The sequence below is a fragment of the Wyeomyia smithii genome, chromosome 3, assembly GCF_029784165.1.
Source record: "Wyeomyia smithii strain HCP4-BCI-WySm-NY-G18 chromosome 3, ASM2978416v1, whole genome shotgun sequence".
NCBI lineage: Eukaryota > Metazoa > Arthropoda > Insecta > Diptera > Culicidae > Wyeomyia > Wyeomyia smithii.
The window spans coordinates 275,725,272-275,737,732 of record NC_073696.1 but is presented as its reverse complement, the minus strand read 5'-3'; the positions used below and the strand labels follow the sequence as shown (position 1 = coordinate 275,737,732).

Genomic DNA, 12,461 nt, shown 5'->3' with positions numbered 1-12,461 from the left:
CGCATCAGCTTTAGCGTTTTTTATTGCTCGCAGCAAATATCAGTTCTAAGGTTGCTGTGATTTTCCACCCACTAAGGTAGATTTTTAATGCTGTGATCAGATGCCATATGAGGTTTTCCCTGTCCTTTCTTGAAGGAGGTAGAGACCGACTGAATAAGCCAGGCACTGTAGTCTGTATGAAAGGACTAAAAGGTCCAATAGAAATGACGGAAACCGACTTGGCAGTGCCTGCTCTACTGCAGTCTCAACCTCAACAGAATCAATACAAATCCCTCTTTCATGCCCTTTTAATGGCAATTATTTTTTACATATTATGGAACCAGCCACAGCTTTTTAGCACCATGTGCAATCTTTTTGTAGAAGTTCAAAATAGTTGGGTCAATGTTTGAATTTCTGATATTTTAAGAAATTCTGCTGAATCCCACGTGTTTGGAGCAACGTTTATGTCAATTATCGTGTGCGTTCTCACCTTCTGTTAGACAACAATTGTCGATGAAAACACTTCGTTACTCCTTTGGAACGACTCCAAAGGGTTTTTTTTTTCTATATCTAATCACTGCTGTCTGCCACATTCTACATACACTATTGTGCTCGCAATAAAATTTTATTTCTATGGATGCCTACTAAACGAATACTTTTCTTGCTGCTTTCTACCGTAGCAGGGAGGCAGACAATCCGACACATTACACATATTGAGACAGGATTATACCACTCACGAACATCGATATCGCTTCAATATGATTCCGAATCACTTGTCTTGTTGTTTTTTGCTACTCATAAAATGCACACATTCTTCGATTGTTAACATGTTCATCTTCGGTTTTGTTTCAATGTTTCACACAAAATTGCTACAGCCTACTGGAAGAACTATTATGATGTCAAAATGAACGCTTGCTATGTTTTTAGATTACACCATTTTTACTTATTGACCTACTACTGGAGTTGTTGATATCAAAACTAAACGGAAATTTATTAGTTATTTGCATCGCTTCGTGTAAAAGCATCATAACTCTGCACACTGACTCGAACAAAACGTGCAAAACATATGCAAGTCAAACGGTGCAACTGAGATGAAGGACTGCTACTTATCCTAAATAATGGAGTCATGATTAATGATCCTCACCTGCAGATTACAGAATGCTTTTTTCCACTTCCCATATGGTGCCACTCCAACGCAAACATCCATCATATGCATCACCAGCTGTAGCGGAAATACATTGCTGTGCATATCATAGAAATATTCTCATACTGCTAAAACTAATCCAATGATCATGCTCACAAAACGAAGGAAGATAAAATGTTTTCGTGGGAGCAAATTTTCAGTGCGCTAACGGAGTGAAGCGATATGTACCTCTACAAGTATTATTAAATCATAATGTTAATGTTTTTATTCGATTTTTGTTGCTATATAAACCGATCCTAGTTTTTTTTTGCACATTAAAAACATGTAAGCTCTCACACTAGTATTTTATCCATTATATAATACTATTCATTTGCGTTTTCATATAATTTCCCATCCCTTCTCCGGAATAGTTTCATGTTCCCACAACCTTGTAAAATCATGCTTGCGTGCCTCTAATCAACGTGTGGTTTTAGCCGGAAGCGTTTCCATAATTTGCTGTCTGTCTAATCAAGGCATCTTCAGCGTAACTCCAGAGGAAGATGTAAAACGCACACAAATTCCATGCAAACTTTTCACAGTCTTTTTTTTTTTTTTTTTTAAAAAAAAGGTGGCGGGGAAATCTGCAAACAGACACCTGAGAAGAGAACTCAGGGTGTGGGGATGAGACTAGGGGAGAGATGCTAGGGTAGTTAAACTCGCCCAGACACCTACTGATCCCTGTCCCGACCCACTAAAACCCCTCCAGTCTCCAGCCCTGGTCTTCCCGGAACGACGGTTAAGTATTACGTCGGGGAGTGGCTTTTGTGCGTGATGCACCCTCTTTACTCTTATAACCTCCTAGCTAACTACCTGGAGACTGGTAATTAGCTACCACTGGCGTGTTGGTGGTTGACCCGCCACACACGTTGCAGCTCCAGAACAATCTGAGAGGCGGCCGCACAGACCGCGTTCCAGATGTCCGGGTCGTCGCACATCCTCCGGACTAGATTGTCCGGAGTAGTGCCAGGCCCGCTCACAGCCATCATGTTGCTCCTCGCTCTTACGAAACGGGGGCATACGAAGAAGACGTGCTCAGCAGTCTCCTCCTCCTCCACGCACTCGGGACACATGGGGGACACCGCGTGTCCGAACCTGTGCAGATATTGCCTGAAACAACCATGGCCTGACAGGATTTGTGTCAGGTGGAAGTTCACTTCACCATGTCGTCTCCCGACCCAGCCGGATATCTCCGGTATGAGTCGGTGCGTCCATCTGCCCTTTGTGGAGTTGGACCATTCCCGCTGCCAGCGGAGCATCGAGAATGACCTTCTGGTATCTCGTATGCCCCTTGTGTCACGTTGGTCGAAACACTCTCTGTCCTCCTTGATGGCGATGGTGATAGGCATCATGCCGGACAAGACACAGATTGCATCGTATGACACTGTACGATACGCACTCGCAACTGTTAGAACCTAGCGCTCGGACCACACTGGCCCACCATACCTAAGTATGGACGAAACCACGCTGGCAAGAAGTCTTCGCTTGCTGCCATAAACCGCTGAGCTATTGGACATCATACGAGATAGTGCTGCAATAGCCGATGAGGCCCTCTTACAGGCATAGTCGACGTGACTCCCGAACGTGAGCTTGTCGTCCACCATAACCCCCAAGAGCTTCAGGGATCGCTTCGAGGTGATGGTGCAGTCTTCGACTCTGACCACCGCCTGTTGCTCCGATTTACGGTTGTTCACAACCGTGACCTCCGTCTTATGATGCGCGAGCTCCAGTTTCCTGGAGCGCATCCAGTCCTCGACCTTGCGTATACAGTGCGCGGCCGTCAACTCGACCTCCTCGATAGACTCGCCGTAAACCTCCAGCGTTATGTCGTCTGCAAAGCCGACGATCACAACCCCTACAGGGAACTTGAGTTTCAACACTCCGTCATACATGACATTCCACAACACCGGGCCCAGGATAGAACCTTGCGGAACTCCTGCGGTAATTGGGACGCACTTTTGACCCTCCTCCGTGTCGTAAACAAGTACTCGATTCTGGACATAATTTTCCAGAATCTTGTACAGAGACACCGGTACATGGATGCTCCTGAGCGCGAGCGCTATGGAGTCCCAACTGGCACTATTGAACGCATTCTTCACGTCGAGCGTGACGATTGCGCAGTAGCGTATTCCCCTTCTCTTGCGCTGGATTGCTACCTCCGCCGTCTTGATGACGGAAGAGATTGCGTTCAGCGTGGACCTGCCCTTCCGGAAGCCGAACTGGTTACTTGCCAGACCGTGTACACCTCTGTGTACCTCACCAGTCTGTTGAGGATGATCCTCTCAAGCACCTTGCCCGCGGTGTCCAGCAGGCAGATAGGCCTATATGCCGATGGGTCCCCTGGCGGTTTCCCAGCCTTCGGCAATAAGACCAGTCTCTGCCGCTTCCACCTGTCCGGAAAGAGACAGTCATCCAGGCACCTCTGCATGACTGCCCTGAACAGCTCGGGGGCCGTTTTTATCGCCAGCCTGATCGCCAGGTTAGGGATACCATCCGGTCCCGGTGCCTTGCTCACCTTTAGGAATTTGGCGATCACGATGAGTTCCTCATTCGTAACCCTTGCCTCCTCCCCTGCCTCGACACGGCTATCGTCGCTCACGGATTGGATGCTCGGCAGGTTGGCCGACCATCTCTGGTCTATGTCTGAGATACTGGAACGTCGGACGTGAGACTCGACTGCCGGAGGCCAAGGACTTGGCTCGTGGCGTGGAAAGAGTCCCTCGATGATACGCTCCAGCATCGCTGGTGATCGCTCTGCAGGCGCCAGCGCGCCTTTAGTCTTGGCCATTACGATCCTGTGGGCGTCACCCCACGGATTTGTATTGGCACTCGCACATAGCCTATCGAAGCAGGCCCTCTTGCTGGCCTTTATCGCACTCTTTAGCATCGATCTTGCCGAACTGAATGCTGCGCGGCGCTCTGTCCTCTCTTCTTCGTTTCGCGCACGCTGCATCCTCCGTCTTGCACGGAGGCACGCACTGCGAATGTCGGCTATCGCGTCCGTCCACCAGTAAACCGGTGGCTTTCCATTCCTAGGTTGGCGAGTCCTAGGCATGGTGGCGTCGCACGCCCGCGATAGCATAGCAACTAGTTGGTCAGCAGTCGGGCGGAGCCAACTGCCCCCCTCGCGCTCCCTTCTCATTGCCTCTTCGAATACCTCGGCATTAAAGTGCGATGTCTTCCACCCGCGAACGGTCGGAGTGTTGGCTCTACCCGTCGCTTGCAGCCTCTCGTTGTTGTCTACACTATAACAGACCGCCTGGTGGTCGCTATTAGTGTAGCCATCGTCTACTCCAGTTCTTGATCAGTCCTGGGCTGGAGAACGTCACGTCGATGATCGACTCCGCACCATTTCTGTTAAATGTACTTTTGTTCCCAACGTTGGCCAGATCTAGGTTGAGCTTTGCAAAGTCCCCAACAGGATCTGGCCCCTCTGGTTCGTGAAGCGACTTCCCCACTCAACAGCCCAAGCGTTGAAGTCGCCCGCCACCACCAACGGCGTTAGGCCCGTTATCTCCATGGATAGGAGGTCGAACATCTGGGTGAACCTTTCGGTAGACCAACGTGGCGGAGCATAGCAACTGCAGTAGAACACTCCGTTTACCTTAGCAACTACGTACCCTTCTTCTGAGGTTGAGACAACCTCCTGAACCGGGAACTTGCTCGTCGTATGGCCGCCAAACAGGACTTATCCGCAACCCAGTTACCGTTTCCGGGAGGGATGCGGTAGGGATCCGATATGACGGCGATGTCCGACAACGACTCAGTGGCTGCTTGGTGTAGCAGCTGCTGAGCCGCGAAGCAATGGTTCAGGTTCAGTTGCGTCACCCTTACGCCCGTGGTTTCGCAGCCGGCTTACCGGCTGGGCACCTGGGGCCTCCCAGAAAGTGTTTGGCGTCCCGTTTCCCGGAACATACCATGCACTTGGGAGACTCCACACAGTCCTTTGCTTTATGGCCTGCACCTCCACATCGCCTGCACAGCTGGCTCCTATCGGGCCCCTTGCAGGTCCAGGACTTATGTCCGCCCTCAAAGCACCGGAAGCAAATGTCTGGTTGCTGTAATATGCCCAGAGGACATACAGACCAGCCGACCTTCAACTTGCCCTCTTTCAGGGCCAGGTTAGCGTCCGCCGACGGTAGTCGGAAGGTAGCTATCTGGGTCCCCGCCGGACCTTTGCGGAGGCGGATTGACTCCTTAGCCACCTCCACCCCGCACTTCGCTTCTAGGGCTTGTGCAATGTCGCACCCCTCAGTGATTTCGTCCAGGTTTTTAAGCTGGAGAGTCACTTCTGAGGTGAGTGCCCGCACTTGCACCTCCTTCCCTAGGACCTTTTCAGCTACCGTTTTGTAGGTAGCCCCCTTGTTCTTGGCGTCCTTCCGGAGCTCAAGTATCATCTCGCCAGTGCGAGATAGGCGGATACTCCGCACATCCGCCCCCAGATCCTTGAGCTGGGTTTCCCCCCTCATCTTCTTCAAGACTTCTGAGTACTTCGACCCATCCGTCTTGAGTATGAGGGCATCACCCCTACTCCGCGCCTTTTTGACCTTTTTTGGTCCTCTGGCCGCTCCGCCATCATGTCGCGTCGCACCTTCCCGACGCTTCCTACCCTCTACGGTAGTCCAAGGGTTGCCCGTAGCCTCCACCTGTGCCTTTTCCGCGGTGGACCTTGAACCGGTTGGCGTGTGTTCCCGTGGGAGTAGCACGACCAATCGTTCCTTGGTGTTCCCGGGGGCCGTTTCCCCCGGGGACTACCTCGTTCGCTTAGCGACCTGCCCCGTGGAGCAGACCGACGCGAACGAGGGGGCGTCTGTCTGCACCTCTTTAGATGCAGTCGCCCTCCCGGTCCTGGCCGCTTTCTCGGCCGCCTTCACCCGAGCTACGAGTTCTTCGTGCTCCTTTCTGGCTTCATCAATGGTGCTCCGAAGCAGGAGGAGGCTCTGCTTCAGGTCGCCAGCGATGTTTCGCCTGTTCGCCAAGAACTCGATTATGGCATCGAGTTGTTCAGACAGCGCCGCCACTCTTGGCCGCGTGTCCATACACCTTTCGACGGCCTTGACTAGCAAGGGACCGTCTACCGAGATGTCTGGTGTGGACACCGACGGATTCGCCGTTTTTCCACCTCCAGACTTTGCCGCATCCGTCTCCGCCTTCTTCTGCGGAGACCGCTGGATGCCACCTCATGCGAAGGGATTTGGTAACCCCTCCGCACCCGTCTCTTTTGTTTTTGAGTTCAACATTTTTGTTTATTGGGTCCCCCTACCAGCCGCTATCCTTATCCATAATGGAGTAGTCGCCTAAATGGTCCCAAGGTAGTCTATGCCGGAGCAGTGAGGCCATGGCTAGGGGCGGCTGCCATAGCGCCTTATGGGCAACTATGACACCCCCGACCGGCGCAAGTCAGGAAAAGACATCTGATCCTACTCCTGCCGGGTTCCCACCCGGCAATGGACTCGGAACGTACTAGAAGGCCTGCCAGGTTTTACGGGACGGAGACCCCTGCACCGGTTGTAATCTCGCCGTTTCAAGCCGTTATCACACGACATTACTAAGGGAGCTCGGCGCAGGTGCCAGCCCAAAATCATGGTACGAAAAGTGATGCGAATAGTGATGCGACCAGTTGCCGTAATTGGGAACATTACTGGCATCAGTCCCAATGGGCGGTATAGTGCATTTGGGTGGTGGGAGCGGCACTACTCGCTCCGTCGGAGCTGCTTCCGGCCAGTGTGGCTTTTGCGAGAATTCAGCGGCCCAGTGCTTGAATCTCGCCACGACCTAGGCTAGCTCCCGCTGATGGTCCGGGACTGCTTGCTAGCAGTGAGCACTTCCGTGGCCTTCGGTAATCGCCAATTACCGACCTGTGGTGGCATTCAGCTCTGCCATAAACTTTTCACAGTCTCTTTTTAGCTATTTGCCGTGGTCTCGTTTACGTCAACGAAATTTCCCAGAGTTTCTATTGCAAACACGAACATGTCAAAGATGCCATTCCACTGCCACAATTTCGTTCGTTCAAACAAATGGTGTTGCCTCTAGAAAATCTATAACGAGCGTCTTAGCAGAGTGATTGAGATCAATCAAAGAAATAGTTATCGGTTTCCGTTATACTCTACTAAATTTTTTGGAAATAAATATTGAAATTCAGTCCGCGAATATATATTTCGACTGTGACATACAGTCTTCCTCAGTGCTTATGTGGACTGGTCCAGACCTAAATTTCAATATTTATTTCCAAAAAATTTAGTAGAGTATAACGGAAACCGATAACTATTTCTTTGATTGAAATGGTGTTGCGTCAATTCAACAACATTTTCTTTTCAAATCTTTCCGTTTTTTGAAGAGTTGTCTCAAAAAAATTCGGTGAAATATCGGTGCTTCTTTAACCCTATAGTGCCCAATGCCGCCTTTAGACGATCTTCTTCAATAGGAACTTAAAAAAATGTCTATAAAGCTGCATAGTGATTTTTTCGAAGTCCGTCTAAAAATTAATTTGGGCACTAGAGGGTTAATTAAGAAATCATATTGTATATTCTATTTTTGATAATCAAAATGACCCCAGGCGACAATGTTTGAAACATTTAAGAAAAGAACCTTCAGATCAATGTTTTCTAAATTTGATAGCATAACGAAAAAAAATTTCCCCGAAAAACTGAAGTAATTTTTCGATCTTGTCTTTTAACAAACACTAAGTAGAAGCTTCAAAAATGGGCTAAGATATGCAAATGAATCTGTGTTTCGGTATGTCAATTCAACTCACTACAATCACATGAATAAACATTTCGATGGAATGTAACGTCATGTAACCTCAACAAAATATTTTCAACCCTCTAGTGCCCAGTGCCGCCTTTAGACGGTCTTCAGTTGAACCTCTAAAAAGCTTCAATCAATACTAAAAAAATGTTTATAAAATTTCATAGTGATTTTTTCGAAGTTCGTCTAGAGGGTTAAGCTATATGTCCAAATAAAAAGTAGGAGGTTGTATTCAAGACACGACCGCTTAACTGACGTAGAACTACACATACTATTAACAACTGCATTGTTGAGAGTGTTGCATTTATGAATCATACTGTAGTAGACATTGCTTACTCAAATAAAAAAACTTCTCATTAAATGAACGCTTCAAAGTAATACTGCCCTACATGGAGTAAGAGACAATATACACATTTTATATCGTGCTGGAGTAAGATATATACGGCTGTGGTCACTTGAGTCCTTTCGAAAAAATGGTTTATCTTTAAAAAACTTGTTTTGTTGCCCTAATAAGTTTGCTGTTTTAAATTGAATATGATGCTGAACGCAACTAGTGTTGTAAGTCTCGCTCATAAACAGCATGTTACACCGCAAGTGAGGTTCTCGTTGCTACCGATAACCGGCTTTGAATAACCGGCTTCGAATTTGCACAGAAAAATACGATATCACTAACAGAACAGATTAAGAGAGCATTTACTTCCAAAGTCTAGCGCTTGAAACCTATCTCTGTCTGTCTGTCTGCCTGTCTGTCAGTCTGCCTGTCTGTCTGTCTGCCTGTCTGTCTGCCTGTCTGTCTGTCTGTCTGTCTGTCTGTCTGTCTGTCTGTCTGTCTGTCTGTCTGTCTGTCTGTCTGTCTGTCTGTCTGTCTGTCTGTCTGTCTGTCTGTCTGTCTGTCTGTCTGTCTGTCTGTCTGTCTGTCTGTCTGTCTGTCTGTCTGTCTGTCTGTCTGTCTGTCTGTCTGTCTGTCTGTCTGTCTGTTCGTCTGTCTATTTCATTGGCGTGGCAAGAGGAGAAGGGTATTTTTTTATTTATAAGCTTCGTAACACTTAACTGGATTATCGTGCACATTTTTACACCTAGGTTCTTAAGTGTGTTTCTATGACATAGGTTTTCTTGTATTTCAGTGGTTAAATAGGGAGGGGGAGTTTACATTACATTAAATTTCATTATTTGTACACAAGTTCATCAAAAAACATTATTAACAAGCATTTTAGAGTGTCGAGCATGTTTTTAAAATATTAGTGTCGCTTCATTTAATCAGCGTTGGTAAGGAGGGGGAAACTGTTTTTGTTGAAAAACTGAAAACTTCAATTCACATCTTCTACAAAAGTTGTTGATCTATAATGATCTGTTGTATACGCGTGGGCAAGGGGGTTGTTTGTATTTGTACTCTTAAGCCTTGCAATGCGACATTACTGGGTCATCTGAGGCTTTGCCATATATCAGAGACGTAGTAAAGAGGGGATGCATGAATTTTGTCAGCCTTTGCAAATTTTGAACCCTCCTGACCGTTAATCATCTAACATGGAACAAAGAGGTACTATAATAGCGAATATTATTATCTACCTCATAAGCGTGGGCAGGGAGAAAGATCTAACAACAGTTAATTTGTTCATATTAAACACCAAATTCGACCACCACGCAAATTTGTAAGCATGGGCTCTTAAATTTGGGGTAAAATATATCTCATTGGCGTAGTTAAAGGAAGGGGGAGTTGTACCAATCTTCATTGAATAGTTCATCTTGAAAATGTGAATCCTAAGGGTTGCGAGTATCATATTTCTAAGATATCATTAGCGTGGATGAGAGTATTTATTTCATTAGCGTGGATAACATAGGGGGGGGGGGGAATTTCTGATCGTTCTCTAAATCCTAATACCATGTACATTTTTTGCAAAGTTTTCTGAGCATCGAGTGTATTTCTGTGTTATTTCAGCAGCGTAGTTAAGGCCCATTTTGGTTTAATTCTCTATTCGGTATGTGCTTAAGAAGATAAATATACTGTTGACTGTGGGTGACCGTGCAAATTTTGTTGAAAAAAAAAGTATCTTAGTGGTGGGACTTAAGGACGCGGAGGGAGGGAGTGAAATAAGCTACAAAGGTTGAAAATGAACCTTTTAATCAAAACCAAATAACTGATCATCGTCAAAATGTGAACATATATGTTCCGAACTTCGTCGTTTTAATTCTACTGTAACAAATAATTGCATCTTGATAGCACTATTCCCTTTGATTTAGCGTCAATAAAATAAAATATGTAATTGGTTCTAGCCTATCTAACAACCAGGAGTAGAACGCGACAGCGAAGTGTAGGCTGAAACTCTACGTACACTCCAATAACTTCCCTCGAACAATCTGCAGGAGAACATGCTTGCCGAAAAAGTTTTTCAGCCAAGTTGTTGTTGATGTTGATGTTACATACTTCTCACCCAAGCAACAGCGGAAACATTTGTTATCATGGCACACTTAGAAAATATACACATAAAACCCATAAAACATAAGCTCAGACAGTTTCAGTTCAGTGGCCAGCGATGACGCCTACAACATGTATTCTTGACACGTGCGCCAACACCAATACAGAACATTCCATTCTATTCCCAATCCCATTAGCTGCAACAACATCTACTAACTACAACACTACATTATGGCACACGTATGGAGACAAATCGCCTCATTTGGTGGTGGTTCGATTAAAATCATTTTGCTCTAACGATTATGCTCTCTGCTCTGTAGTAACACTTGTCGTATATTTGCCACCTTTTGTTTACAGCCCGGGCAGTGTAACATTCAGCCTAACCGCAGCGGTCGTCAGCACGGAAATCACCATTACCGACGCTGGCTTCCGGGTCAACTCGCTGCAGGGTGGCCCAACCCAGGCGCTGCAGGACTTCATCGGTCAGGTGCTGCCGCTGCGGAAAATGATTACCGCCCTCCGGCTGGCAGCCGTCGATCTGTTCCCGGAGGATGACGCCTTCAACTACTCCGAGGGGTCATGCGAAAAGAATCCCATAATGGAATCGCACCTGTACGACTGCATGGGACTGCTCGCCCTGACCCATAACTTTGGCTCGTCCAGGTGGAATCTGCTGTCCGGCTGCCGGATGTGTGTGCTCCTGATGCGTGAAATCGTCGAGCATCGCCGCGTGCCAAACCACTCGACACTGTTGGTGACACCGCTGAAAGCGTAAGTTATTGTTCACTGCCAATAGGCTTCATTCTAATCACAAACAAAGGGATGAAATGCAGCTTTCAATCGTTTCATCAAATTTCTCTGAATGACATTACAATAAAAATCCTCAGCAGCTCTTACCACATAATTAACCTTAACTCATTTATAGGTCCTTTTTTTTTCAAACATTATTCTACTGGCAGCTGTTTTGCTAACCGCGATGCGAAGTTTTTTTTATTACTTTTGAACACTGCGGTAGGTTTCGTAGCGGTAAGCATAGTAGGCATTTTTGTTTTTAATTTGCTTCCTATGAAAACAAGCAAGGCTGTGAGAACACTTTTTAAAACAAAATAATCTGAATTGGGAGGGTGAAACATCAAACAATAAGGAACGCACAGCTAGATTACCGAAAAGCCGCAATTGTTGGCATTTTTGACAGCGATATATTTTTGGCATTTACAATTAAACAATGGTAATTTTTTTATATTTAAAAAGACTTCCCCTATACAAAAAAAATGGCTATACAGTGAATAAACCTTCAACGTTAGCAACCGCTTCTATCGTCTTGCATTCACTCGCTTTAGCTTAAACAGCTCATTCTCGTTTCAATTTTCCGATTCTCTTCACTCGAGTAAAAACGTTTTTCACAAACTTTATTCCATACATGCATCCTTTTCACACCGAATCCTAGCCGTGTAAAATGTGTACTATTCCAGTCCTACAGTGGCTTTTCAACCGAATGTTTTTAAACCGCGTGTGTCTATTATACGAAACCATCTTCTCTTCGGAATTAATTTTCCTCGCTTCCCTTATTCATCGCACTGCAATTCGTCCTGTGCTATGATGGATTATGCCTCTGGCAATTGCACAATCACTCTTTGCTTGGGCTGCTTTGATGACTTCGTTTCTCTTTCTTGCCGTCGCTCCGTTCATCCGATCGTTATTTCAGCCAATTGTCATTCGTCCAACAATCATTGCCATAAATATTCTTCGGCTAGATACTAAGGATTTCATGAGAGCAAGTCGCATAAATGATTTGTCGATTCCACTGCGAGTGTAGTTTCTTTGTTCAGTGTCTGCCATTTTGGAAACACGATCGAAAAATTAGATTTGTAGTGCCAACACGATTTGCACTTGTGCGAAAAACTGTTCAATATTTAATTATGTCGATCCACAACCGAGGGAGGGAGAGACCGCGAATCGAGGTTAGCAATTCCGGCGTGCACACGGCGAGCACTCAATTTCGTTGTTGACTTTAACTTTTTTTGAAAGCTTATATCCAATCAAAGCGCACACAGTACACATACACAAAGCAGTAAACCCAATCAAATCACGATCGATGCTGGAACACACCGGGATATGTTGACAAATTTTTTTGTTTCGCCA

At 46.4% G+C, this 12,461-nt stretch overlaps 1 protein-coding gene across 2 annotated transcripts in view; it reads left to right on the top strand.

Annotated features, from left to right (window-relative positions):
* The window catches only part of LOC129731427 (dynein axonemal intermediate chain 7), a 70,486-nt gene that overhangs the window by 52,718 nt on the left and 5,307 nt on the right, over positions 1-12,461 (top strand). For both annotated transcript variants that reach the window (XM_055691422.1, XM_055691421.1), the window contains exon 8: positions 10,677-11,090. In XM_055691422.1, coding sequence (XP_055547397.1) covers positions 10,677-11,090 — 414 coding nt within the window. The remainder of the gene's footprint in view (positions 1-10,676; positions 11,091-12,461) is intronic.